Source organism: Carettochelys insculpta, chromosome 27, assembly GCF_033958435.1.
Source record: "Carettochelys insculpta isolate YL-2023 chromosome 27, ASM3395843v1, whole genome shotgun sequence".
Classification (NCBI taxonomy): domain Eukaryota; kingdom Metazoa; phylum Chordata; order Testudines; family Carettochelyidae; genus Carettochelys; species Carettochelys insculpta.
Window position 1 is genome coordinate 6,507,891 of NC_134163.1, and position 26,517 is coordinate 6,534,407.

At 62.5% G+C, this 26,517-nt stretch overlaps 1 protein-coding gene across 4 annotated transcripts in view; it reads left to right on the forward strand.

Annotated features, from left to right (window-relative positions):
• NFIC (nuclear factor I C) overlaps window positions 1–26,517 on the forward strand; it is a 141,539-nt gene that overhangs the window by 77,517 nt on the left and 37,505 nt on the right. For 3 of the 4 annotated variants that reach the window (XM_074978062.1, XM_074978063.1, XM_074978061.1), the window contains exons 3-6: window positions 7,079–7,150; window positions 14,196–14,270; window positions 14,629–14,752; window positions 16,931–17,055. In XM_074978062.1, the coding sequence (XP_074834163.1) occupies window positions 7,079–7,150; window positions 14,196–14,270; window positions 14,629–14,752; window positions 16,931–17,055 (396 nt within the window). Of the gene's footprint in view, window positions 1–7,078; window positions 7,151–9,556; window positions 12,208–14,195; window positions 14,271–14,628; window positions 14,753–16,930; window positions 17,056–26,517 lie in introns of those variants that run through there. The other variant, XM_074978064.1, reaches the window with a different exon arrangement.

Here is a 26,517-nt window from a genome sequence, read left to right on the forward strand (position 1 = left end):
ACAGTGCTGGGTACGAGCACTGTGCACTGCGACGGGTGTGTGGTGCATACAGTGCTGGGTATGAGCACTGGGCACTGCGACAGGGGTGTGTGGTGCATACAGCGCTGGGTACGAGCACTGCGCACTGCGACAGAGGTGTGTGGTGCATACAGCGCTGGGTATGAGCACTGGGCACTGTGATTGGTGTGTGTGGTGCATGCAGCGCTGGGTATGAGCACTGTGCACTGCGACAGGGGTTTGTGGTGCATACAGCGCTGGGTACGAGCACTGGGCACTGCGACAGGGGTGTGTGGTGCATACAGCGCTGGGTACGAGCACTGGGCACTGCGACAGGGGTGTGTGGTGCATACAGCGCTGGGTACGAGCACTGGGCACTGTGACTGGTGTTTGTGGTGCATACAGTGCTGGGTACGAGCACTGGGCACTGTGACAGGGGTGTGTGGTGCATACAGCGCTGGGTACGAGCACTGGGCACTGCGACAGGGGTGTGTGGTGCATACAGCGCTGGGTACGAGCACTGGGCACTGTGACTGGTGTTTGTGGTGCATACAGTGCTGGGTACGAGCACTGGGCACTGCGACAGGGGTTTGTGGTGCATACAGCGCTGGGTACGAGCACTGGGCACTGTGACAGGGGTGTGTGGTGCATACAGCGCTGGGTACAAGCACTGGGCACTGCGACAAGTGTGTGTGGTGCATACCGCACTGGCTACGAGCGCTGGGCACTGTAACGGGTGTGTGGTGCATACAGTGCTGGGTACGAGCACTGGGCACTGTGATTGGTGTGTGTGGTGCATACAGCGCTGGGTACGAGCACTGGGCACTGCGACAGGGTGTGTGATGCATACAGCTCTGGGTACAAGCAGTGGGCACTGCAACAGGGGTGTGTGGTGCATACAGCGCTGGGTACGAGCACTGGGCACTGCGACGGGTGTGTGGTGCATACAGCACTGGGTACAAGCACTGGGCACTGCGACAGGGGTGTGTGGTGCATACAGGTCTGGGTACGAGCACTGGGCACTGCGACGGGTGTGTGGTGCATACAGCGCTGGGTATGAGCACTGGGCACTGCGACAGGGGTGTGTGGTGCATACAGCTCTTGAGTACAAGCAGTGGGCACTGCGACAGGGGTGTGTGGTGCATACAGCGCTGGGTATGAGCACTGGGCACTGCGACAGGGGTTTGTGGTGCATACAGCTCTGGGTACGAGCACTGGGCACTGCAACGGGTGTGTGTGGTGCATACAGCGCTGGGTACGAGCACTGGGCACTGCGACAGGGGTGTGTGGTGCATACAGCGCTGGGTACGAGCACTGGGCACTGCGACAAGTGTGTGTGGTGCATACCGCACTGGCTACGAGCGCTGGGCACTGCGACAGGGGTGAGTGGTGCATACAGCACTGGGTACGAGCACGGGGCACTGTGACAGGGGTGTGTGGTGCATACAGCGCTGGGTACGAGCACTGGGCACTGTGACTGGTGTGTGTGGTGCATACAGAACTGGGTATGAGCACTGGGCACTGCGACAGGTGTGTGTGGTGCATACAGCGCTGGGTACGAGCACTGGGCACTGTGACAGGGGTGTGTGGTGCATACAGCGCTGGGTACAAGCACTGGGCACTGCGACAAGTGTGTGTGGTGCATACCGCACTGGCTACGAGCGCTGGGCACTGTAACGGGTGTGTGGTGCATACAGTGCTGGGTACGAGCACTGGGCACTGTGATTGGTGTGTGTGGTGCATACAGCGCTGGGTACGAGCACTGGGCACTGCGACAGGGTGTGTGATGCATACAGCTCTGGGTACAAGCAGTGGGCACTGCGACAGGGGTGTGTGGTGCATACAGCGCTGGGTACGAGCACTGGGCACTGCGACGGGTGTGTGGTGCATACAGCACTGGGTACAAGCACTGGGCACTGCGACAGGGTTGTGTGGTGCATACAGCTCTGGGTACGAGCACTGGGCACTGCGACGGGTGTGTGGTGCATACAGCGCTGGGTATGAGCACTGGGCACTGCGACAGGGGTGTGTGGTGCATACAGCTCTTGAGTACAAGCAGTGGGCACTGCGACAGGGGTGTGTGGTGCATACAGCGCTGGGTATGAGCACTGGGCACTGCGATAGGGGTGTGTGGTGCATACAGCACTGGGTATAAGCACTGGGCACTGCGACAGGGGTGTGTGGTGCATACAGCGCTGGGTACGAGCACTGCGCACTGCGACAGAGGTGTGTGGTGCATACAGCGCTGGGTATGAGCACTGGGCACTGTGATTGGTGTGTGTGGTGCATACAGCGCTGGGTATGAGCACTGTGCACTGCGACAGGGGTTTGTGGTGCATACAGCGCTGGGTACGAGCACTGGGCACTGTGACAGGGGTGTGTGGTGCATACAGCGCTGGGTACAAGCACTGGGCACTGCGACAAGTGTGTGTGGTGCATACCGCACTGGCTACGAGCGCTGGGCACTGTAACGGGTGTGTGGTGCATACAGTGCTGGGTACGAGCACTGGGCACTGTGATTGGTGTGTGTGGTGCATACAGCGCTGGGTACGAGCACTGGGCACTGCGACAGGGTGTGTGATGCATACAGCTCTGGGTACAAGCAGTGGGCACTGCGACAGGGGTGTGTGGTGCATACAGCGCTGGGTACGAGCACTGGGCACTGCGACGGGTGTGTGGTGCATACAGCACTGGGTACAAGCACTGGGCACTGTGACAGGGGTGTGTGGTGCATACAGGTCTGGGTACGAGCACTGGGCACTGCGACGGGTGTGTGGTGCATACAGCGCTGGGTATGAGCACTGGGCACTGCGACAGGGGTGTGTGGTGCATACAGCTCTTGAGTACAAGCAGTGGGCACTGCGACAGGGGTGTGTGGTGCATACAGCGCTGGGTATGAGCACTGGGCACTGCGACAGGGGTTTGTGGTGCATACAGCTCTGGGTACGAGCACTGGGCACTGCAACGGGTGTGTGTGGTGCATACAGCGCTGGGTACGAGCACTGGGCACTGCGACAGGGGTGTGTGGTGCATAAAGCGCTGGGTACGAGCACTGGGCACTGTGACTGGTGTTTGTGGTGCATACAGTGCTGGGTACGAGCACTGGGCACTGTGACAGGGGTGAGTGGTGCATACAGCGCTGGGTACGAGCACTGGGCACTGTGACAGGGGTGTGTGGTGCATACAGCGCTGGGTACGAGCACTGGGCACTGTGACTGGTGTGTGTGGTGCATACAGAACTGGGTATGAGCACTGGGCACTGCAACAGGTGTGTGTGGTGCATACAGCGCTGGGTACGAGCACTGGGCACTGTGACAGGGGTGTGTGGTGCATACAGCGCTGGGTACAAGCACTGGGCACTGCGACAAGTGTGTGTGGTGCATACCGCACTGGCTACGAGCGCTGGGCACTGTAACGGGTGTGTGGTGCATACAGTGCTGGGTATGAGCACTGGGCACTGTGATTGGTGTGTGTGGTGCATACAGCGCTGGGTACGAGCACTGGGCACTGCGACAGGGTGTGTGATGCATACAGCTCTGGGTACAAGCAGTGGGCACTGCGACAGGGGTGTGTGGTGCATACAGCGCTGGGTACGAGCACTGGGCACTGCGACGGGTGTGTGGTGCATACAGCGCTGGGTACAAGCACTGGGCACTGCGACAGGGGTGTGTGGTGCATACAGCTCTGGGTACGAGCACTGGGCACTGCGACGGGTGTGTGGTGCATACAGCGCTGGGTATGAGCACTGGGCACTGCGACAGGGGTGTGTGGTGCATACAGCTCTGAGTACAAGCAGTGGGCACTGCGACAGGGGTGTGTGGTGCATACAGCGCTGGGTATGAGCACTGGGCACTGCGATAGGGGTGTGTGGTGCATACAGCACTGGGTATAAGCACTGGGCACTGCGACAGGTGTGTGTGGTGCATACAGAGCTGGGTACGAGCACTGGGCACTGCAACGGGTGTGTGTGGTGCATACAGCACTGGGTATAAGAACTGGGCACTGCGACAGGGGTGTGTGGTGCATACAGTGCTGGGTACGAGCACTGGGCACTGCGACGGGTGTGTGTGGTGCTGGATATGGGGGATAGGTAGAGCACTGGGGATATGCAATGAGTCGATGCAATGGGTATAATGCTGGCTCTGGCAGGTGGGCGTATGGAAAGTCTACAAGCCATGGGTGGAGCGCCGGGTACATGCCCTGGGAGTACCTGCTAGCCTGAGCCCGGGGCGTGCGGGACAGGTGTGCCACTGTGCATGTGCTGGTTCAGGGGCTGAACACACATGATGGATACAGTGCAGGGCTTACGCGACGGGTCTTTGCACTGGGCAGGCAGTGGGTGTGTGCTGCTGAGCACGTGCAGTAGCACAGGGACGATTGTAACAGTGCAAACGTGCATGGGGGGTGGGGCAGTGCAGGGGTCGCACTGGGCGCCAGGCTGCAAGTTGAGCTGAGAGGGGGGGAACTGTGGAAGGAGCTGTGCAAAGTTCTGGGGATCCCAGGACACATAGCAAGGGTCTGGGGATCCCAGGGCCCTAGGATGGGGGCTTCCCTTTCCAAGGCCTGGCTTCCCCAGGAAGGAGCAGTTCATTGTCTCCCCTTAATGGTTAACGAGGCCTGTCTCGTGAGCTGGCCCGTTGTGGGCCAGGCTGTGATGTCCAGCGCTTGCCAGGTGCTCGCCCATTCTGACGCTGGGCTCCGGACATACCTGGCTAGCAGGCCGCTCGCTCTGGGCTGGCCCGGCACAGAGCTGCCGAGGGCCCTTGCCCAGGCAGCAGGGCAGGGAGAGGGGTGAGTGCGTGGCGGGGAGTCCTGAGTTCGAGCAGGGAGGGGAAAGCTGGGTGCAGCCAGGGACCTGCCTTGACAGGGAGCTGGCATGGCAGGGGAACGTCCGGCTTTTGGCGCTCAGGGGTGGAGACCACAGTCAGCCGGGTGCCTGGGGGAGGGCAGAGGCTGAGCTGCAGGGCAGGGGGCTGTGCCCCAGAAGCCTGGCTCGCTCTGCCGGCCCTGAGGGAAGTCCTGGCTGACAGGTGCCCCAGGAGTGCATCTTCCTGGGTTTGCCCCTGAGGTCTCCCAGCTCTCTGCTGGCCTGGGCCGGCCCTGCTCCGCTTGGGGGGTTGGCCTGCATGCAACCTGAGGTGTCGCCATTACCCGTCCCTTGCCCACCTCTGTCCGCCAGTATGCCTGGCCAGTCCCCCTCAGACCCCCGCCAGGACCCCTGCAGCCACGCCGTGCCCAACGTCACTGACACGGCAGCAGTGGAATCCCGCAGCCCCAGCCAGGATGGCTCTCTGGGGCAGCTCTGAGCCCCCTGGGTACTGACTGCCCTGCCCATGCCAGGCTGTGGCTGTGCCCGGGGGATGTGGGCCCAAAGCAGTGGGCAGGTTGGGCAGAGCTGTGTGCTAGTGGGCAGGGCTGCCTGGCACAGGGGCTGCAGCCACAGCAGAGCAACTTGAGGCTGTTCCATGGCGCCATCAGTCCTGAGGCCAGGAGCTTCCTCCATTACTGGCGGCAGGCAGGCAGAGGTGAGGGCAGGAGGCTCTGTGGGGCACGGCAGCCCATTAATCACTGCCCAGGAGCAGCAAAGTGGTGAACGTATGCAGAGCACGCTGGGGCCATCAGAGCAGCAAATGATATTGCATAAGGCAGCCATTAGCATCTGTCTGTTGCCAGGGGAACTAGGGGCTGCCTGGTCATGGTCACTATGAGGGGAGGGGGAAGGGGTATTCTTTCTTCCTTTCTTTCTTTACTCTCCCTGCCCCCCCAACTTTTACAATTCTTCCCCAATTTGATTCAGATTCAGCATTCCTGTCCTAGCCTCTTGCACAGCGTTCCTGTGCGCTGTTATACTTGTATGTTCCACCCCAGAGGTGGCTGCATTTCGTGGCCGGGTATGGGAACCCTTTTTTGAATTACCAGGCCTTGGTTTCCATGCTGGTGAATCAGAGCTGATGGGAGCTATGTTACTGTTGTCTGGGCCGTGGAAGAGCCAGGGCTGGTACAGGGTGGATAACACTACCAGACCAGTGAGGACCAGTTTCCTCCAACAATCTGATGGGCCCTTTGGGGACGCACTGTGAAGAGGAGCACAGAGCACTGGTGCAATTAGCTGGGGAGGGGGGAAGAGGGGCTGTGTGGCCCTCTAGGGGATTCTAGGGCAAGTGTCAGAGGGGTAGCCGTGTTAATCTGTAACTTCCAAAACAACAAGAAGTCCTGGGGCACCTTATAGACTAACAGATCTTTAGGAGCATTTGCTTTGGTGGGCAAAGACCCGCTTTGTCAGATGCATGGGGAGTGAGTTTCAGAGGAGGGTTTAAAGAGGGAGTCCCAGTGCAGGAGAGGGCCAGAGCTGACAAGGTCTGTTCAGTCAGGGTGGATGTGGCCTGTTATCAGCAGTTACTGCGGAGTTGTGAACCGCAGGAGAGGAGAAATCTGGTCAGTTCAGTCAGGGAGGACGTGGCCACATTTCATGTCCAGCATTCGGTCAGGGCCACGTCCTCCCTGACTGAACAGACCTTGTCAGCTCTGGCCCTCCCCTGGACTTGGACTTCCCCTTTAAATCCTCTGAACCCCCGTCCCCACACATGCATCTGATGAAGTGGGTCTTTGCCCACAAAAGCTCATGCTCCAAAATACCTGTTAGTCTATAAGGTGCCACAGGACTTCTAGCGCAGGCTCCACCCAACACCAGGTCTCTCCACTCTAATGCAGCCCCCAGCTCCTTCGATGGCTGCTGTGTCCAGGCCAAGAGTTGGAGTGACTCTGTGGCAGCCTCAGGCTGGGGCAAGGCAGCAAGGGGGCCTGTGGGTCCAGTCGTCTCAGCACGTCACCCCCTTTCTGCATGGGGCAACCCTGCTTCAGCTCTGCCTGCCCCCCAGCTGGGATGTGAGCATCCTGCAGCCAAGGCAGGCTTGCCCCAGCCACCTGGAGAAGAGGCTGGGCAGTGGCATGGGCTGGTAGCTGCCGGCATGGGACACTGCTCAGAGTGGTGCACAGGGGCTGGGCTGGGCTCAGGATGGGGGGTCAGGGCTGCCAAGGGGGTGCTGAGCTGCAGAGCCTCATGCCTGGTTTTCCCTTTCAGAGCCGGAGCAGAGCAGCAGCCCAAGGACAGGGATCGGCTCGGACCAGGAGGACAGCAAACCAATCACATTGGGTATGTGGGGCACCCCAGAGCCTGGGTGGGCTGAAAACTCAGCCCCTCTTCCACCTGCTGCCCTCTCCCTTGGCAGCTCGCAAGGGCAGCTCTCGCACACAGCCCCCAGCAAAGGTCTGTCTGCAGACCCTTCTGGTGCGGGGAAGGGGGCCGGCCAGTGCTGGTCACACCCTCCACAAAGCCAGGAGCCAGGCCTCTCACTACCCACCCGACGGGGGAGTGTGGGGCTCTCTCAGCCAAGCACTTTGTTTTGGAAACCTCTGCACAGCCAGACCTGGGAACAGAGCCAGGGTTCCTACAGCCCCAGGCCCAGGACCGGTGCTCTCGGCTCCTGTCTAAAAACTCCCCGTGGGGTTTCTCACCCTCCTGGCTGGGGTGAAGCTGCGAGCAGTTGGGGAGCACAGTGCTGAGGGCATTAGACCTCTTCAGTCAGTGCCCAAGCCAGCGGTTCTGTGTCTGGCTGCCAGGCTGAGTGTGCAGGCCAGGGCTCTCCCTTGGTGCCTGCGTTCACAGGAATCAGGCTCTGCAGGGAGCGAGCGCCGAGCTCAGATGTGGCACCCTGGTTTGCAAGCCCTGGTGTTACTCCGGGGGCTGAGGCTGGATGGGTGCAGGAAGTAGCACTGTTGAGAGGGGCCGAGGTTAATGGAGTGAACCCTCCCCATAGCCAGGCAGGAGCATTTCGGCCCTTGGCTCGAGGAGAGCCCCTTGCTGGGGCAGGTGGCCGGGTTCTGTGAATGAGGGGGCACCCCAGGGCTCAAGCTGGGAACACCAAGGGAGGGGTGTCTCCAGTGACCCCCTGACTACACAGCTCTTGCCACAGACAGTCTTGGCCCCTGGAGCAAATATGACTTGGTGGCGGTGGTAGAGAGGCACTAGAGCCCCCATGGGAGATCAGAGCCCCACTGTCAGGCACCGCCCGACACCTCAAGACAACCCGGCAGCTGCAGGGTGGGAAGGGGAGCACTGGCCCAGAAGCAGGGCAGTAGTAGCACCAAGAAGAGAACTCAGGTGTCCTGAGGCCTGGGCAGGCGCCCAGTGGAGCAGGGAGGCAGGAGCCCAGTGGAGCGGGAGGCAGGAGCCCGGTGGAGCGGGAGGCAGGCGCCCGGTGGAGCGGGAGGCAGGAGCCGGGTGGAGCGGGAGGCAGGCGCCGGGTGGAGCGGGAGGCAGGCGCCCAGTGGAGCAGGGAGGCAGGAGCCCAGTGGAGCGGGAGGCAGGAGCCCGGTGGAGCGGGAGGCAGGCGCCCGGTGGAGCGGGAGGCAGGAGCCGGGTGGAGCGGGAGGCAGGCGCCTGGTGGAGCGGGAGGCAGGAGCCGGGTGGAGCGGGAGGCAGGCGCCGGGTGGAGCGGGAGGCAGGCGCCGGGTGGAGCGGGAGGCAGGCGCCGGGTGGAGCGGGAGGCAGGCGCCGGGTGGAGCAGGGAGACAGGAGCCTGGTGGAGCGAGAGGCAGGCACCCGGTGGAGCAGGAAAGAAGTAATTGGATTGTCTAGATGGGACAATGCCAGGGAGAGGGAACCACTGAGCCAGAGCTTTGGCCTCCATCTCCGGCTTTGGCCAGCAGGTTCTCGGGGCACCCAATGGGGAGACCCAGCCTGAGTCCGTCTGCTGTGGGTGCCCGGCCCCACACTCTAGTACTCTGCAGTGGAAGAGCTGACTGCAAACCCCAGCTGCAGCAGGGGGCTGGCTTCTCTGCGTCTGGGGTGAGGTATGCTCCCAGCAGACACTGAATAGCTCCTCTCTAAGGGGCTGGGCTGGCTGATGGGGAGGCCTCAGTGCTGGCTGGCCAACATAACAGCTGTCCTTGAGCTCCTTGCAGAGTTCATGGGAGCATTTGTGTGGACCTGTAGCAGCAGGCAGGGGCACTGCAGGGGCATGCCCTGGGATGCAGGTGCCGGGGGACTGGAGATGGTGCCAGAGGTGGGATTGGGCACCCAGAAGAGGGCCTGGGGCCCAGCCAGCCAGTTTGCCGTTTGCCCTCATTCACTGACTTTGCTCTCATGTCAGTGCCAGGCTCCCTCCACCCACAGCTGCTCTCTACTGAGTCACGCCATGGCTGGGCTTGGTTTTCTGAGTCACCCCCCACATGCCAGAGGCCCTGCACACAGCTCTGCCAGCACGCCAACCCCAGGCACTTGGCTGCCAACTGCGGGTGGATGTCTCCGGGCCGTTGGAGCTGTCGGTCATTGCTGAGACGTGGCACACTCCATGCCAGCCCGAGGCCTTGGTGCCAGCGCTGCATGAGCAGTCCAGCCAGCCCCCTCCCAGAAGAGCTCACCATCCAGCCAGGTCGTTCTAGTTCCTCTTCGAGACAGGTTGCAGAGCCCTGGAGAGCCAAAGGGACTTGCCCTTGGTCGCACTGGGGGTCTGTGGCAGGGCCGGGGTCAGACCGCTCAGCCTTGTGCTCTTCTCAGACCCAGGCCAACAGCCTCACTGCACAACCATCCTTCCTGTGGGCTGGTTAGTGGCTAAGACTGCAGTTCTACTGAGCCTGCTCAGCTCTGCCAGCCCCGGCGGGTGAGAACTGCGAGCACCAGCCTTCCTGCAGTCCCCAGGCGCCCGCCCGCCCATCACCGGCCCAGCGTCGGAGAGGAGGAACTGAGGGGCAAAGCTGCTCACCCTGCCACGGTCGCTTTCCTCGAAGAGCTCGGAAGTCTGACCGCCGAGGGCAGCAGTGCTGGGGAAGGCAGTTGGGCTGCTGCTGCAGGAGATTTGGATTAAAAAACTCGAACCCTGCAAGACCCACATGCTCACGTCGTGTGGCCTCAGGAGAGGCTGACTGATGGGTCTCGGAACGAAACCTGGCATGGGGACTCCTCTGGAACAGCCTTTGCGCAGGGGCCGGCAGGGATCCAGGCCCAGCCCCGTGGTGTTTAGTGGTTTTCGAAAGCCCATAAGGCGTTGCTGATAAAGTTTGTGGGTGACACAAGGATTGGGGACTAGCGATGCTGACCAGCCAACAGTAAGGAACAGGCTAGTTTGCCGGGGGAGCCAGGCACAGCCCACCAACCCACTAAATCACATGTCAAGGCTCACCGAGCCCAGGCCACCTGGACAGGAGCCCAGGAAGACGGGCAGAAGTTTTCTGTCTTGCCACATAGGGCAGGACGAGAGGCCACGGCTTCCACCTGCCACAGAGTAGCTTTGGGCTAAATCTCAGCTCAGCCAGTGGGGCAGTGAAGCAGCCTGCTGGGGCGGGTGTGGCAGCTCCGTCACTGGAGGTTTGCAAAGGCAGACGGGAGAGCTGTGCGTCTGGGGTGCTTTCGACACAACCCCCCAGTGCTGAGGACTCCTGAGTGGGACTTTGGGGGCCTGATGGTGCAGGGGTGGTGGGTTTCTGTGATCCCCAGCTGTAGCAATGGGAGCCTCAAGCAAGACTAGGGAGGTTCTGCGACTTCTGGTTTTGATCCTGGTGCGACCACTGGCGGGATCTTGCCTCCTGGTGCTGATGCTCAGATGGGGGGATACCTGCCTTGTAGCGCTAGGCTCTGCTCCGCAGAGAGGGCTGAGGAATGACCTGGTAAGTCTCTCCTGGGGAGCAGACAGCTGATACTAGAGGGTTACGCAGCACAGCAGGGCAAGGCCTAAGGAAATCCGACAGCTGGATGGCGAACAAGGGGCAATTTTTACAGGGAGTTAATTAACCAGTGGGGTGACGAGGGGAGGACACCATCCCTGGAGAGCTTTAAGTCAAGAGTTCTTCTACCCCCACACCCCCACTGCCCTCAGTCCCCAAGAGTTAGTGCAGGGGCATCTTCAGGCCATGCTGGGCAAGCCAGGAGCTCAGGTACCATGCTCACATGGTCCTGGCTGGCATTTAAACTCGAGCCCTCCACCAAGCCGAGGCTGGGCCCGGAGTACCTGCTCCCCTGGGCCCACGCCACTGCTTCAGCTCCGTGGACAGCAGGAATATCCAGAGTAGCTCTTTTAAAAGCAAAAGCGCCTAGAAGGGAAATGAACCTTCTGCGTCAGGGCAGCAGCTGCAGGGGGCAGGAAGGGGCTGGGACAAGCCCCCCTTCGCCACGGGGGTTTCCTCCCTGCCTCGGAAGCAGCTGTTGGAGACAGGGTGCCCCTGGTCAGCCCTGGCACGTCCTGGGCTGCCTCTGTTATCTCCCAGATTGAAGCAACATTCTGGCTCAGAGTTTCGCGTCCGTTCCAGCTGTGCTGAGCGCTGGTGGTGCTCCTGGAGCGGCTGGAGCTGCCATGCCCCGGGCTGGGGTTTCAAGTGGTGTGTGTGTGAAATGAAAGCAGGTCAGCGTGACACATGCATCACTTTCTGTGCATCTGACGCACAGGTGCAGTATGTGGGAGCCAGCGTGAGTCACGCAGACGGGAAAGCAGATTTCACCACCAGCGCCTGGGGCTCTGGGCTGGGGATCCTTCACCTGCTCCGGCTTCCGGCAGGAGTGGGCGGTGCTGCGGGGGCAGGGAGGCTGACAAGGGGAGCCCCTGAGCACCACCAGCCCTGCCTCAGCTCTGAGGAGCCAGCCAGCTATCCAGCTCCCCACCCCCACCATCCCAGGACACCTGACCCCCGTGCTGCACACCCCTCGTGTGACACGCCAGCTATCCAGCTCCCCACCCCCACCATCCCAGGACACCTGACCCCCGTGCTGCACACCCCTCGTGTGACACGCCAGCTATCCAGCTCCCCACCCCCACCATCCCAGGACACCTGACCCCCGTGCTGCACACCCCTCGTGTGACACGCCAGCTATCCAGCTCCCCACCCCCACCATCCCACGGACACCTGACCCCCGTGCTGCACACCCCTCATGTGGCAAGGAGTGAGAAGGGCAGGGAGGAGCCAGGCTGGGCCCTGCCAGTGCTGCGCCGATGCCCGTGGGGAACAAGGTCCTGGTTCCTCACACGGGGATCAGGGAAGTTGGCAGCTGCTGGGTGGGGGTGGGGTTGCAGTTTATGGCATGCAGCAGGGTGTGATGGAGTGGGGGGGGGTGCATGTGTGAGTCAGGCTGGATGTGTGAGACAAGCAGAGCAGCTCCCAGCAGCTAAGGATGACCCTGGGGCTATAACCTAGGCTATCAGGTAACACCTCTGCCCTGAACAAAGAGGAGGGTGGAGCCGAGCTGGTTTTTGAATGGGGGGGGGGGGGGGCCGGCAGTTGGAGGCTGGAAGGAAGAGGGAGCTGGAAGGAGCCAGCCTGGTGAGGGGGGAAGCTACACCCCAGAGGGGCACCCCTGGGGCTTCTCTCCCCAGGACGGGTTGGAAGGACTGTCTCTGACTGCGGTACTGACGCTTCTGTGAGAAACTGGGCATCTGTTGCCTAATAAACCTCCTGTTGTACCTGCTGAGTGAGAGTCACTCCTGCCTGCGGACGGGGTGCAGTGCATGGGGACCCCTGAACCCCATCACACGGGATGGGAACGTCTGCTCCAGCCTCTGCCCAGCGCCCACCATGGCAGGCCCTGGGGAACCTGCATCTCGGGCAGCTACAAGCAGCCACTCTCCATTGGTCCAAGAGCGACGCCCCCCTGGCATCCCCAGCCAGGCAGCAGGGGGGTTCCGGGGCCCTGCCCGCCTTGGTCTCTCTGTGGGGGGCAACAGTAGCTGTGGCCAGGAGCTGAGATGTCGTCTCCACTCCAGAGCTCCTGCCCCCAAGGTCAGGCAGAGCAGTGGCTCTGTGCCGAGGGAGAGAGGGGAGCTGGGCCCCTGGCAGACCCAGAGCCAGCCCTCCTCCAGCCTGGAACCTCAGTGAGCGGATGGGCAATGGCCCCAGAGAGCCAGCGCTGCAGGAAATGCTCCTCTGGGCCAGAAACTTCGCCCCCGTGCACTGAGTGTGGCCTGGCCGAGGGGAGCCCCTGAGCACCACCAGCCCCTGCCTCAGCTCTGAGGAGCCGGCCAGCCAGCTCCCCACCCCCGCCATCCCACGGACACCTGACCCCCATGCTGCACACCCCTCGTGTGACACGCCAGCCAGCCAGCTCCCCACCCCCGCCGTCCCTGGACACCTGACCCCCATGCTGCACGCGCCTCGTGTGACACGCCAGCCAGCTCCCCACCCCCACCATCCCAGGACACCTGACCCCTGTGCTGCACACACCTTGTGTGACACGCCAGCCAGCCAGCTCCCCACCCCCGCCATCCCACGGACACCTGACCCCCGTGCTGCACGCCCCTCGTGTGACACGCCAGCCAGCCAGCTCCCCACCCCCACCATCCCACAGACACCTGACCCCCGTGCTGCACGCGCCTCGTGTGACATGCCAGCCAGGCAGCTCCCCACCCCCACCATCCCAGGACACCTGACCCCTGTGCTGCACGCCCCTTATGTGACACGCCAGCCAGCCAGCTCCCCACCCCCGCCATCCCAGGACACCTGACCCCCGTGCTGCACGCCCCTCATGTGGCACGCCAGCCAGCTCCCCACCCCCACCATCCCTGGACACCTGACCCCCGTGCTGCACACCCCTCGTGTGACACGCCAGCTATCCAGCTCCCCACCCCCGCCATCCCAGGACACCTGACTCCCATGCTGCACGCCCCTCGTGTGACACACCGGCCAGCCAGCTCCCCACCCCTGCCATCCCACGGACACCTGACCCCCGTGCTGCACACCCCTTGTGTGACACACCGGCCAGCCAGCTCCCCACCCCCACCATCCCTGGACACCTGACCCCCGTGCTGCACACCCCTCGTGTGACACGCCAGCCAGCCAGCTCCCCAACCCCACCATCCCAGGACACCTGACTCCCATGCTGCACGCCCCTCGTGTGACACGCCAGTCAGCCAGCTCCCCAACCCCACCATCCCTGGACACCTGACCCCCGTGCTGCACGCCCCTCATGTGACACGCCATGGGCAGCTCTTGCTCAGCATAGTGGAGGGCTGTGACATGCTGCTGGGCCATGCCACCCCCAGGGCCACGCGAAGCGCCGCGCCAAGTGGGCAGGTCCCCAGAGCGATGATTTGTGGGTGGGGGGAAGGGCAGAGGCCCACCTGGTTAGAGCCGCGGGGCGGGGGATGGGGGGGCAGCGGCTCGGGTGCCACTGGGTGCCCAGAGCCGGGTCTCAGTCTCTCCCTCTCCCTGCACAGATACGACAGACTTCCAGGAGAGCTTTGTCGCATCGGGCGTGTTCAGCGTCACGGAGCTCATCCAGGTCTCCCGAAGTGAGTACTGGCTGGGGGGGGGGGTCCCTCGCAAGCACAAACGCACCAGTGCAAGGGGAGGCAGAGCCACGCCAGATGCTTCCTGTCTCCCCCGCCGCCCCTCCTTCCGGGGACAGCAGGCGGCTCAGGACCTGGCGAGCAGGTCTGGACCCAGCCTGGCAGCCTCCCGCCAAGGGCCATGCTCCCGAGCCCCTTGGGGGTGCCAGCCCTGGCTGGCAGAGCAGTCGGGTGCACATTCCCCCAGGGGTGGGGAGCAAATGCCGCTCGCTCCTGGGACAGGGACGGGAGCTCTGGCTCGCGGGAAGGTGCCTGCCCGGCTTCCCATTGCCCTGACGCAGGTCTGTGTTGTGCTCCGCAGCGCCGGTGGTGACCGGCACAGGGCCAAATTTCTCTCTGGGTGAGCTGCAAGGTCACCTGGCCTATGACCTGAACCCCTCGAGCACAGGCATGAGACGGACGCTACCCAGCACCTCCTCCAGCGGGTACGTACAGCCCGGCATGGGCGCGGGGGCAGCCTGGCCGGGCCGTCTCTGTGCCGTACGGTGTGGGAAGGGCAAGGCAGGTTCTGTCCTGCTTCTCCCTGACTCGGGGCCTGCCGGCAGCCTCGTCACCAACCCGGGAGCACCGACCGGGCACACGTACTCTGCTGTGTGCACACGGGCCGGACGCAGGTGGAGAGAGATGGGCGTGCGTGGGGGGCCGGCCCAGGCATGGCCCCAGTCACACTCCAGCACAGCCGCCCAGGCAGACACACAGGGCAGCAGTGTGGGCCTGGGCTGGCCTAGTTGGGTCCAGTGAGAATCCAGGGCAGGTTTTCCCCTTTGCTGAGTCCAGAGCAGGGGCAGAGCCATGTTAACTTCCCATGTTTAACCCCAGCCCCGGCCCCTAGCCCCTAACTGGAGCTCAGTGCTGCAGGCGGCCGGCCCTGGGCTGGGTCAGAGCAAACCCAGCAGCGACAGTGACAGGTTAGCCCCTAACTGGAGCTCGGTGCTGCAGGCGGCCGGCCCTGGGCTGGGTCAGAGCAAACCCAGCAGCGACAGCGACAGGTTAGCGGAGGGTTTGGGCTCGGTGCCTTCCAGGGCAGCCCTGAGCTTGGCAGCTGCAGCTCCCTGGCAGAGTGGGCCTGTCCCAGGCGAGCTGAGCCGGGCCAAGGCTGCACTGTAGTTGGATGGGAGGCAGCTGCAGGAGTCCTGCAGAAAGTGCAACCCCCCCCCACCCCAGTGCCTCTTCTGTCTGACATAGGCCTGGACCCTGCCCCAGCCTGATGCTCCTGGACCCTGTTCCTGAGAGCTGTTGTGTGTGGCCTGAGGAATGGGGGTGGGGGGTGTTAGCAGCACCAACACATGACTCCCTTCCTCCTCCTTGGCATGGGGCTTTGTGCCTCCCCACAGTCCCCCTCCCAGGGAATATGGGCTTTGCCACTTCCACCGCTAGACCTGTGTGGCTATTAACAGCTGCTGTGCTCCACCCCAGAGGCAGCTGCCCATACGTGGCTAGCTGGCAAGGATGCTCTGTGGTGGCTGTGGGCATGCGCTCTGCACATTTGGCTGGCAAACTCTGAGAGCCCAGGAAGCTGGGAGATGCTAAAGAAGCAGAGTGCTTATGGTGTGAGCTGGGGGGCTGTGGGGACCACTGAGCCAGGCCTGGGGTGTAGCTCCCTGGCCTGGGGGTGAGAACCCAGCTCTGCTGCGACAGGGCTTTGCCCTGCCCTGAGGAAAGGGGGGTTTCCTCCCTGGGGTCACACACAAGCCAGCTGTCCTGAGTGCGGAACATGGCAGCGGTCAGGCCCAGCAAAGGGCTGGATCCTGCCAGCCTGGCGGGGCGGATGAGGCCTCAGCAAGTCCCGTCCTTTCTCCTGTCTTCGGTCAGGGCTGGGCGTGCTCAGAGGTCGCTGCTGCTCACTCGGGGCCTTGCTGCAGATGGCGCTTAGCTGCTCTGGGGCCTGTTTTCAGTTGTGTCGCACGCCTGTGCTGGTATCTGTGCCGTGCATGGGGGTGTCAAATCCCCACGCCCCGCCTGGCTCCAGGCAACCCCTCCCCGTGAGGCAGTGGGCGCAGCGTGCACGCAGGCAGGCCCCAGGCCTCCCTTCCTCTGCAGCCCACTGGGGTCACGCGGGTGTAACTGAGCACAGAATTCAGGCCAGCGGCTTCATTCCTTCCTGGCTCAGTGCTAAGGGCTCCTCCGGGAGCCCTGGCTATGCAGAGTCCCAGGGAAACAGCTGCAGGGTGCTGCAGCCGTACGGCCTGGAGCCAAGGGCCCCCTGGCAGAGGAAGTCAGTCACCTCCTTTTCTGCCTGCCCCGAGCAGTGACTCTTCCCAGCTGCCCTGCCAGGAGCCCCTGCCCCACGCCCGCAGCCCTGACCCACAGGAGGTGGGTTGCTCACTTCAGGGACTGGGTGCAAAGGACTGGGCTGGTGCCTCGCCTGAACCTGAGCGGCCACGGAGAGGCAGCCCCTTACGCTAACCACTAGACCACACTCCCGCCCCAGCGGTGGGTGCAGGACCCAGGCGTGCAGCCTGCGAATGGCTGGCTCTAGCCACAAGACCACACAGTGCAGCCAGGGACAAGGCCCCTCTCGGCAGGAGCCTCTGGCAGCGCCCGGCCCGGGGACGCCGGGACCCAGCTCTGCAGTGACGAATCTCCTCCCCCCACTTCCGCAGGAGCAAACGGCACAAGTCTGGCTCCATGGAGGATGACATCGACACGAGCCCGGGGGGCGAGTACTACACCTCGCCCAGCTCGCCGACAAGCAGCAGCCGCAACTGGACTGAGGACATGGAAGGGGGTAGGTGCTGGGTGGGGCCCTTCCCAGCCTTGTCCCCCAGCCGGGGCACTGGCGGCTCACCACAGCCAGCTTCTGCTGGGGTTTGCGTCCCTCGCCAGGGTGCCCCGGCTGCGGCTGTGTGGGTGGCATGGGGGGCGAGCCGGCTGCAGCATGAGGAGCTGCCACCTGCAGGGCCCCTGTGCGAGGGGCACTGGCTTCCTGGGGGCTCCCAAGGTGTCTCTGCTGGTTGGGCCAGGAGCTTCCCTGGGTGGTCACCCCCAGCACAGGTGCTCTGCGGGGGAGGGGGCGGGGTCCCACAAAGGGACAGTGACGGTCAGTCTGCTGGGTGGCCAGCAGCACTTCCCAAGACCTGCCCTCGCCACTCTGGAGCACAGCTGGCACCCTGCCCTGCACTGCTGGTACCCCACACTGCCATGGGGGGCCCTCACATCTCTCAGGCGGCGAGCTGCTGGCTGGGGCCAAGGGGAGAAGAGTCAAATGACTGGGAAGGAGTTGGGGAAAATCCGGGGCTGCCTCTGATCTCTGCCCCCACTGCGCACTGCCAGGTCGTATCCCTGCCCCCAATGCGCACTGCCAGGCCATGTCCCTGCCCCCAATGCGCACTGCCAGGCCATATACCTGCCCCTGGGCAGAATGGTCCAGAGCCCATGTGAGGAGGTGTTTTGGAGCTGTCCTGTGTTAGCAGCTGCAGGGAGCTTTGAGATCCACTGTGGGTTGTACCTAGCATGGGAAAATCCCAGAGCCTCCTGGGAGTCTGTGTGGTTTTGGGGTGAAAAGGGCCTTTTTCTTTTCCTAAGTGAAATTTTTTCACAGAAATTGCTTTATAAATTTGGGGAGTGTTTTTATATAAATCCCCCCAAACCCAAGGCAGCTTGTTACGTCAAAATCAGACACGTTGTCGCTTTCCGCCTTTGTCCTGGGAAATGCCCTTTCCCAGCCAATTTCCCAGCCAGATCAGCTGAGGCTGGGGAATGTGAGTTGTCCTTTATAGCTTGCCAGGAAGGGTTATTCGCCTGCCACTGCCCAGACCTGGGTTTTACTGGCCCCTTTGACGTTTGCTCGAGGTGGGCTGTGTGGCATATTATGTATACACTGGAAGGAAATAAGAAGTGGGATTCCTCAGGGGTCAGTTTCGGGGCTAGTTCCGTTCAATATCTTCATCAACAATTTAGCTAACGCCTTAGCGAGCTCACTTATCAAGTTTGCAGATGGCACCAAGCTGGGAGGGGTTGCAGCTGCTCTGGATTAGGCCTCAGTAGATGTACAGTGTCCAGCTGTGGGCACCATGTTTCAGGGAAGAGGTGGAAAAACTGGAAAGGGCGCAGAGGAGAGCAGCTAAAGTGATCAAAGGTCTAGAAAATATGACCTATGTCGGGGGGAGCAAACTGTTTACATCAGGCCCCACTTTTCATCCCTGCAATTAGCAGGCGTCGTCCGTCCCGCCCCCACGATGGCCCTGGAAGTGACGCACTGTGGGGGTAGAAAATATTAGCAGGAATGTCGGTCCAGGTGAGATTTTAAAAGTCTCCTTGGAACACACAAGTCCAGTGCTGGGAGCCAAGTTACAGGGGCTTCTTCCCCCACCGCTGTGCACCCAGGCCCCTACTCACTGCCGTGCCCGGGGGCTCCCTAGAGTAGTAGCGGCCGTATAGGCAGGGGCAGGAGCTGTTCCACTGGCACGTCTCCGGTTACCTGAGTGTGGCCAGGCAGGGAGGGGACGGAGGCAGCAGCCCCACTGCCAGCGAATGGCCATGCAACGGCAGCTGGAGGAGTCGTGGGGCAGGCTGCACGCCAGGCTCTGTCCGTGCATGGGGCAGGAACAGGGCCGGGTGCCAGGCTGGGAGGCAGTGGCCATGGCACATGTCCTCCCCAGCGTGCAGGGGGGAGCGGCCCATTGCGAGTGAGAGCAGCCAGGGCACGTGCCTGGCCTGCCCTCTCCTGCTGAGCCGGCTCTGTCCCCTTAACGAGAATGCCGCTGCAGGGAGCCGGACTTCGCTGCGCCCCCATAAAAAATGTCACCCCCCCCGCCTATGGGAGAAGACGAAAAGAACTGGGTTTGTTTTGTTTGGGGGGCAGGACGGGATCGCCGCTTTCAATACCTCAAAGGGTGTCACGAGGAGAAGGGAGAAAAATGGTTCTTAACCTCTGAGGGCAGGACAAGGAGCAATGGGCTTAAACTGCAGCCAGGGAGGTTAGGGAAATTTCCCAGCTGGCAGGCTGGTTAAACACTGGAATAAATGGCCTAGGGAGGTTGTAGGTTCTCCCTCACTGGAGCTATTTAAGAGCAGGTTGGATAAATGTGTAACACAGGGATGGTCTGGATGGTGCCTGGGCCTGCTGTGAGGCCTGGGGGCCGGGCTTGAGGACCGCTTGAGGTCCCTTCCAGTTCTGTGATTCTATTTATTCTTTGCAACTTCCTCCCAGCCCAGGTCCCTGGTGCTACCTGCTGAAGAAAGTCAGAACAGAGACGCTCACTGCCTCAGCCATTGTGCTGGGTGTGCTGGCTGGTCCTGGGAGGGCCAGACTGTCCTGGGCCTGGTGGACCAGCCCAGAGGTTCCTTTGCGTTAACCGGCTGCCTACAGACTGCAGGGCACTGTGAAAGGCCATGAGGGCCCAGCTTTCCAGATGCTGTAGGCATTGTGGCCAGGGGAACAGCGCCTCAGCGGCAGCATGGGGACAAAGCACAAGCGTTTGATAATAGTTCAGCATTCCCTGCAAGCTGAGCACCTGGGTGGCCACCCAGGAGAGATTCAGGTGCTGCCCAGCTGATTGGCAGAGCGCCCCCGGCTAGGTTTGTGTTTTTGCTGGTGGTGCACATTTGCACATGCCTTCCTGCACATAAAATTTATTCTGCACATGGATGATAAAAATTAGCGAGACCATTGGTTCATAGCCCCGGTTTCACCCTCTGTGCTGCATGGCGCTGCCTGTGGGACATCTTCCAGAGCAAGGGGATTGCTGAAACACAGCTTTTCAAAGGCCAGGGTTGTGCTCATTGTAAGGGAAGTACCGTGGTGGGACGCCCCACTGGCTTTCCCAGAGCCAGGAGCTCGGGAGTCCCAGTTCCCAAGTGCCCACAGAGCTGCCACTCACAAGCTCTGCCAGCTGTTGGGGTCTGGGGAAAACCTCAGCTCTGGGGGGGTGCGTGTGAGCCCCCCTCACTCTGAGCTTCCCCCCTCCCCTGAGCCTGGGTGCGGGAGAGCTTAAGCCAGCTGAGAAGGGTTGTGCTTAGCCAGTGCGTCGCTGGGGAGTTATTTCAATCCTGCACTGGATGTTCTGTGAAATCCTCCTAAATGAACGTCTGAGAAAGGGCTAAAGCCATTAACGTTGCGGCTGGACGAATGGCTGGAGATTAAACTTCTGTGGTGGCTGGATTAACTCCCTCCGAGAGCTGCCCACTTTGGGGCAGAGCCACAAGGGAGCCCCAAGTGCTCTGGGCCAGATGCCCTCTCTGGGGGATACCCAGTGCCTGGAGTGGGGAAAGTACTGCCAGTGCCCATGGGCCGGGGGGGCACAGAGCACGTGGGGCTGCAGGGGAAGCTGTGCCTGGGGGCTGAATGCAAGAGGCGGCAGAGGGAGGGCACAGGTTGGAGGTGAGTTGGGAAGGAGCGTAAGGGGAATGGCAGGGAAGTAGAACCCAGGGGCACCGAGCAGGATGCACAGGGTAAGTGTTGGTGCTGGGTCGGGGAAGGAGCAACTGCCCCTGCTCAGTCCACATCCAGACCAGGGGGAACAGAGAACCAGGCGCACCAGCCAGAACCCCTGTCCTCCTGCAGCAGCGAGGGGACCCAGCACGGGCTGCACACAGCCTGCCGGCCGGCCCCCTCCTTGCACCAAATCCCGCAGGGCTGCAGGGGAAGCCCAGCCACAGGGCAGCGAGGTGGAAGACAGCGAGTCTGTGGGCAGTGGAGGGTTGGAATAGAGGCCGAGCAGACGCGACGTGCACTGGGGGGCACTCGGGGAGCTGCTGCACACTGGGGGAGGGCACCACTGTTCCATGTCGAGGCGGGTGCCTGGTTCCTTGGGGAAAGGCAGGCTAGTGCCTGGCCTCTGCAAGCAGGGAAGAGCCAGCCAGAAGAGCTGCTGTGCCCAGGAGAACCCAGGCATCCGAGCCTGCTTTAAACACAGACCCCGACCTTGGCTAGTGCTCCCGCGGCGCTCAAGCCTTCCACCTGGTCAAAGCCCTTCGCCAGAGCTTCCCCTGCTCACCGGCACAGCCAGCTCGCCGCCGGGGGCACCACTCTCGGCACGTGCAGCCTGATGGGAGGCAGGGCCTGAGGGGCTGTTCTCCAGCAGATCTGGCTGGGAGGAGATTCCCACCCTGCATTCCTGGACCAAAGTGTAACCACCGCAGTGTTCAACCAGGTCCTGGCCAGCGGCCCTGTGCTGCCTCCTGCTGGGGGAGCCCAGGGGACGGGGGGTGGATAACAAGGCCTCGGTGTGTGTTGGTTTTCTTGCCGGTTGGCTCTGGTGCAGCTGGGGAACAGCAAGCTGTGCAGACAAGGGGCCAGAGAGATGCTCCTGCCAGTTCAGTGCCATTGGAGAGCTCCAGCAGCTGTATTACCGCATGCCACCAAGTGGAGCTGCAGGGTCGGACAAGGCAGTGACAGGCTGGCATGCGCCCTGAGAGACAGCGAGCAAACGGGGCTTTATACCACCCGTGAAGTGCTGGAGTGCTGGGCCGCGATGGGGCTGCACTGCCCCTGGGGTGCTAGAATAGCCCTGGGGCTGCTCTACCTTACCCCTGCACTGGCCACAGTACAGCCACAGATAGCTGCGGCCTCTCCCCCTCCTGTCCCCCCTACGCCTGTCCCCCCCGTGTGTGGGGGAAGGGGGCCCAGGCTGGCCCTGGGGAGACATTTCCCCTGCTCAGTGACCCTGTTGCCTCCCCCGTGGGGTGTTTGTGCCTTTTGGCTCCTTGTGTGCAGGGCTCAAATCCCCCGGCTCAGCGCCCTGCAAAGCTCCATGTATTTTTAGCTCTCCTAATCTTCCCTCATAAATCAGCAGCCAACTATCCCGGCTGGGGCCCAGAAGGGGCTGGGCTGGGCTGGGCTGGGCTGGGGCTGGGCGGGGGTCTCCTGGCTCTCGGGATGCCAGTGACTCAGCATTCGAGCTCCAGAACCGGAGGGTTTGCTTTCCGTGGGGTGACACTCAGCAGCAGAGGGATAAATGGCAGCTCCGTCTGTGCGCTTAGACAGGGCCTGACAGAGGGAGCAGAGGCTGGCAGCAGGGGAGCCGGGGCTGGGGCCTGGGGCCTGGGGCCTGGGGCCTGGGGCCAGCGTCACAGAGAACCGGAAAGGCGCCTCTGGGGCTTAGGGGTTCCTGGGCGGCTAACTGCCAATCACCACACAGGCACATGCTCTGCTACCCCTGCGAGCCTGGCCCCAGGCCCTACGGCCCCATCCCGCCCCACCTCGCCCCACCCCGCCTTCCCAGGCCAAACAGCCCCACCCCCGCCTTCCCAGGCCAAACAGCCCCGCCCCCACCTTCCCAGGCCCTACAGCCCTGCCCCTGCCTTCCCAGGCCATATGGCCCCAACCCTACCTTCCCAGGCCCTACAGCCCTGCCCCCGCCTTCCCAGGCCATACAGCCCCACCCCCGCCTTCCCAGGCCCTACAGCCCTGCCCCCGCCTTCCCAGGCCATACAGCCCCACCCCTGCCTTCCCAGGCCCGAAAGCCATGCCCTCGCCTTCCCAGGCTGTATGGCCCCACTCCGCCTTCCCAGGCCCTATGGCCCTGCCCCCGCCTTCTCAGGCCATACGGCCCTGCCCTGCCCCGCCCCGCCTTCCCAGGCCCTACAGCCCCACCCCCACCTTCCCAGGCCATACAGCCCCCACCCCCACCTTCCCAGGCCATACAGCCCTGCCCCCGCCTGGCTGGGCCCATGAGATCCTGCCCCGCCTTTCCAAGCTGTACGGCCCTGCTCCCACCTGCCCAGGCCCATACCACCCTATCTCTGCCTACTATGGCCAGTACAGCCCTTCCCTCCTGCCCCAGGCCCATATGACACTGCACCTGCCTCCCCAGGCCTGTACAGCCTGGCCCCAAGGCCTGCAACCCTGCTCTCATCTGCCGGGGGCAGTATGGCCCTGCCCTCACCTGCATGGTACCTCTATGGCTCTGCCCTGGGCCTGGATTCCCCCTGCCTTGGGCATCTGTCCTGCCACTGCTGGGGCTGGGCTCACAGCTGGTCTGCGCTGGGGCTGTCCCTAGGGCCTCTGCCGGTCAGGCAGCAGAGCGCTGGGCCATGCTCAGGGTTCCTGCCAAGCAGGAGGCTCCCCCAGCGGCCCAGGCTTGCAGAGAGAGGGCGAGGGTGCAACCCCGGTGGGGATGGCTCAGCGAGGGGCAACAGGTCACCCAGAGGGGACAGGGTGAGGTCGGGGTGGGTGGCCTAGCGCAGAGCTCACCCTCCCTCCAGCTATCCCAGGTTGGGTCCCCCTGGGTCTGTGGCCCCGAAGGGGGACAAGCAGGTCTGAAGCATGGGGCCGGAACCGTGTGCAATGGGGTGAGGTCCCTGTCGGGGGAGAGGCCCGCGCACGCAGGGTGGATAGTCCTGCCAGTGCGTGCACAGCCCTGTACCGATCTGTACATGCGTACACACACTTGTGCACAGGGACATGCATTAATTAGCCTGCGGGGCACACACATCACTTGGACGCCCTTCGTAAGCACCTGCCCCTTCCTCTCTCCCAGCCTTCCCCGGGAGACCTGCCAGTGCACCTGTGATGGAGTGGGGGGAGTACATGTGTGAGACTCAGGCTGGATGTGTGAGACATGCAGAGCAGCTCCCAGCAGCTAAGGATGACCCCAGGGCTATAACTTAGGCTGGCAGGTAACACCTCAGCCCTGAACAAAGAGGAGGGTGGAGCCGAGCTGGTTTTGAATGGGGGGCGGGGAGCAGTTAGAGGCAAGGGGGAGAGGGAGCTGGAAGGTAGCCAGCCTGAGGAGGGGGGAAGCTACACCCCAGAGGGGCACCCCTGGGGCTCCTCTCCCCAGGACGGGTTGGAATGATTGTCTCTGACTGCTGTACTGACGCTTCTGTGAGAAAGTGGGCATCTGTTGCCTAATAAACCGTTTTTCCTGTTGCACCTGCTGAGTGAGAGTCACTCTGCCAGCAGACGGGGTGCAGTGCATGGGGACCCATGAACCCCATCACACTGGTGTCAGGAGTGGGATGCACTGCACCCACGGATGAGCTCCCAGCAGTGGCTGACTGAGCGCAGGAGAAGGAAGGGGCCTCACAAGAGCCAGAGGTGGAACAGAGCAATTCCTGCAGCTGCTGCTGGTGAGTGGATACCCCGGGAGACAGTGGGGAGATGGATTATACCTGACTCCTGAAGGCAGAGCTAGCGGGGCTGTGCAGAGAGAGGGGCCTGACCACAGGGAGGGCGACCAAGGCCCAGCTGATTGCCCAGCTGGAAGAGAATGACCGATCAGGGGGGCCAGAGCCTGTCCCGGCAGGAAGTGGCCAGTCACGCTTGGGAAGCGTTTTGGATTCTCCGACAGGAGCGGAGGCTCGACGCCGTCAGACAGACACGGTGCCCTCCAGGTTGCACTCAGCTAGCGGTGGTCCATCGCGGGCAGAGTCCCCCGCCGCAGAGCTGCGACGGCTGGAGCTCGAGGTGAGATTAAAGAAACTGGAAGCCCAGGAACAGCAGAGGGAACACGACTGCCAGGAACGGGAAAGAGAGCGTGAGCACAAGCGCCAGCTACAAGAGAGACAGCGGGAGGAGCGAGAGCGGGAGCATGAGCAGGCCATGGCAGAGGCGAGACACCAAGAGGCCCCAGCTGTGGTAAGCGGGGAGAGGGCCAGGAGGCTTGGGGTCGCCAGTCACTTGGAGACGCGCGTGCTGGCCCAGTGTCAGGACCCAGGGGACATGGACGAGTTCCTTACCGCCTATGAGCAAGCCTGTGAGTTGCACGATGTTCCCCCAGCCAAATGGCTCTGACACCTCACCCCCTTGCTGGGCCAGAAGGCCGCAGCGGTGCTCAGCCACCTGGAGGGGCTGCAGCCTGGGGACTATGAACGGGTCAAACAGGCCCTGCTGCATAAGTTCGGGCTGACTCCGGAGGTGTACAAGAAGAGGTTCCAGGAGGCTCAGAAGAGGCCAGAGGAAACCTATGTAGATGCGGCCTCCCACCTGAGGCAATACTACCAGACGTGGGTGTTCGGGATGGGAGCCCAGTCTGTAAAGGACCTGGTCGAGCTGGCGGTCGTGGAGCGATTCTATGAGATGTGCGCACCTGACCTGAGGGTGTGGCTCATGGACCGGAGGCCTGGGGATTCACACAATGCAGGGAAACTGGCAGATGACTTCACAAACAGCCGGGCCAGGTTTGAAAGTGAGCCCCACAAAGAAAGGGAGTCCCGGAGAGAGAGGGAGTCCCGTAAAGAGAGGGAGTCCCGGAGAGACCGAGAATCTCAGAGAGACCAGTTCCTGACCGTACGACAGAGGGGACCACCTCTTGGGCGAGCCCAGGAAAGAGGGGCCAGCCACCTACCCCCCAGAGAGCCAAGCAGAGCCTGGACAGAGCAGCAGGCCCAAGGGACACAACAAGACCCGGGCTGTTATCGCTGTGGACGAAAGGGGCATAGATCAGCCCAGTGCCCCAAGCTCCCAGACAGGTTGAGCAGGCCGGGGGGTCATGGAGTCAACTGGGTGGAGTCCCAGAAGCCAGACGGGCTGGCAGCCAAGGCGGGTGGTGCTGACAGTGGGTACTCGGATTGGGCCGAGTCCGACCCACAGACCAGCTCCTCAGGGGGACCAAATGCTCAGAGGTCAGTTTACAGAGTGGGGGCGGCAATGCCTCTGCGGAGCAAGTGTCTCAAACACCTCGAGGTAGACGGGAAAAAGGTCACGGGGTTCTGGGACACAGGCGCTGATGTGACGCTGGCCTGACCCGGGGTGGTGGCACCGGGCCTCATGATACCCAATTCCCCCCTGACTGTAACAGGAATTGACGGGACCCCTTTCAAGGTGCCCATGGCGAGGGTGCACCTGAAATGGGGGGACAAGGAAGGCCCCGAGGAGGTGGATGTGCACAGCCATTTGCCGGCAGATGTACTGATGGGGGGTGACCTGGAGAACTGACCAGGTGAACGCCCTCGTGCCCTGGTCCTGACCCGTAGCCAAAGAAAATGAGGGGTGCGTTCCCCAGATTCGGGGGTACATGCCCAACCAAAGCCACAGAAGCCACAGGAGCCAACCCTGAGACAAAGGGGGCCCCCAAAAACCAGATCTCACAGGCCAGGGGTGCTGGAGCCAGGCAGGGAAGGGGAAGTGGCTTCCGCCCCTGCCCCGGCTGAAGAGTTCCAGGCAGAGCAGCAGAGAGACCCCTCCTTGCAGAAGCTGAGGGAACTGGCCAGTCTCAGCCCAGCTCCACAGCTGGGGGAGGGCTACAGGCAGAGATTCCTGTGGGAGAAGGGATTCCTATACCGGGAATGGGTTCCCAGACCGAAA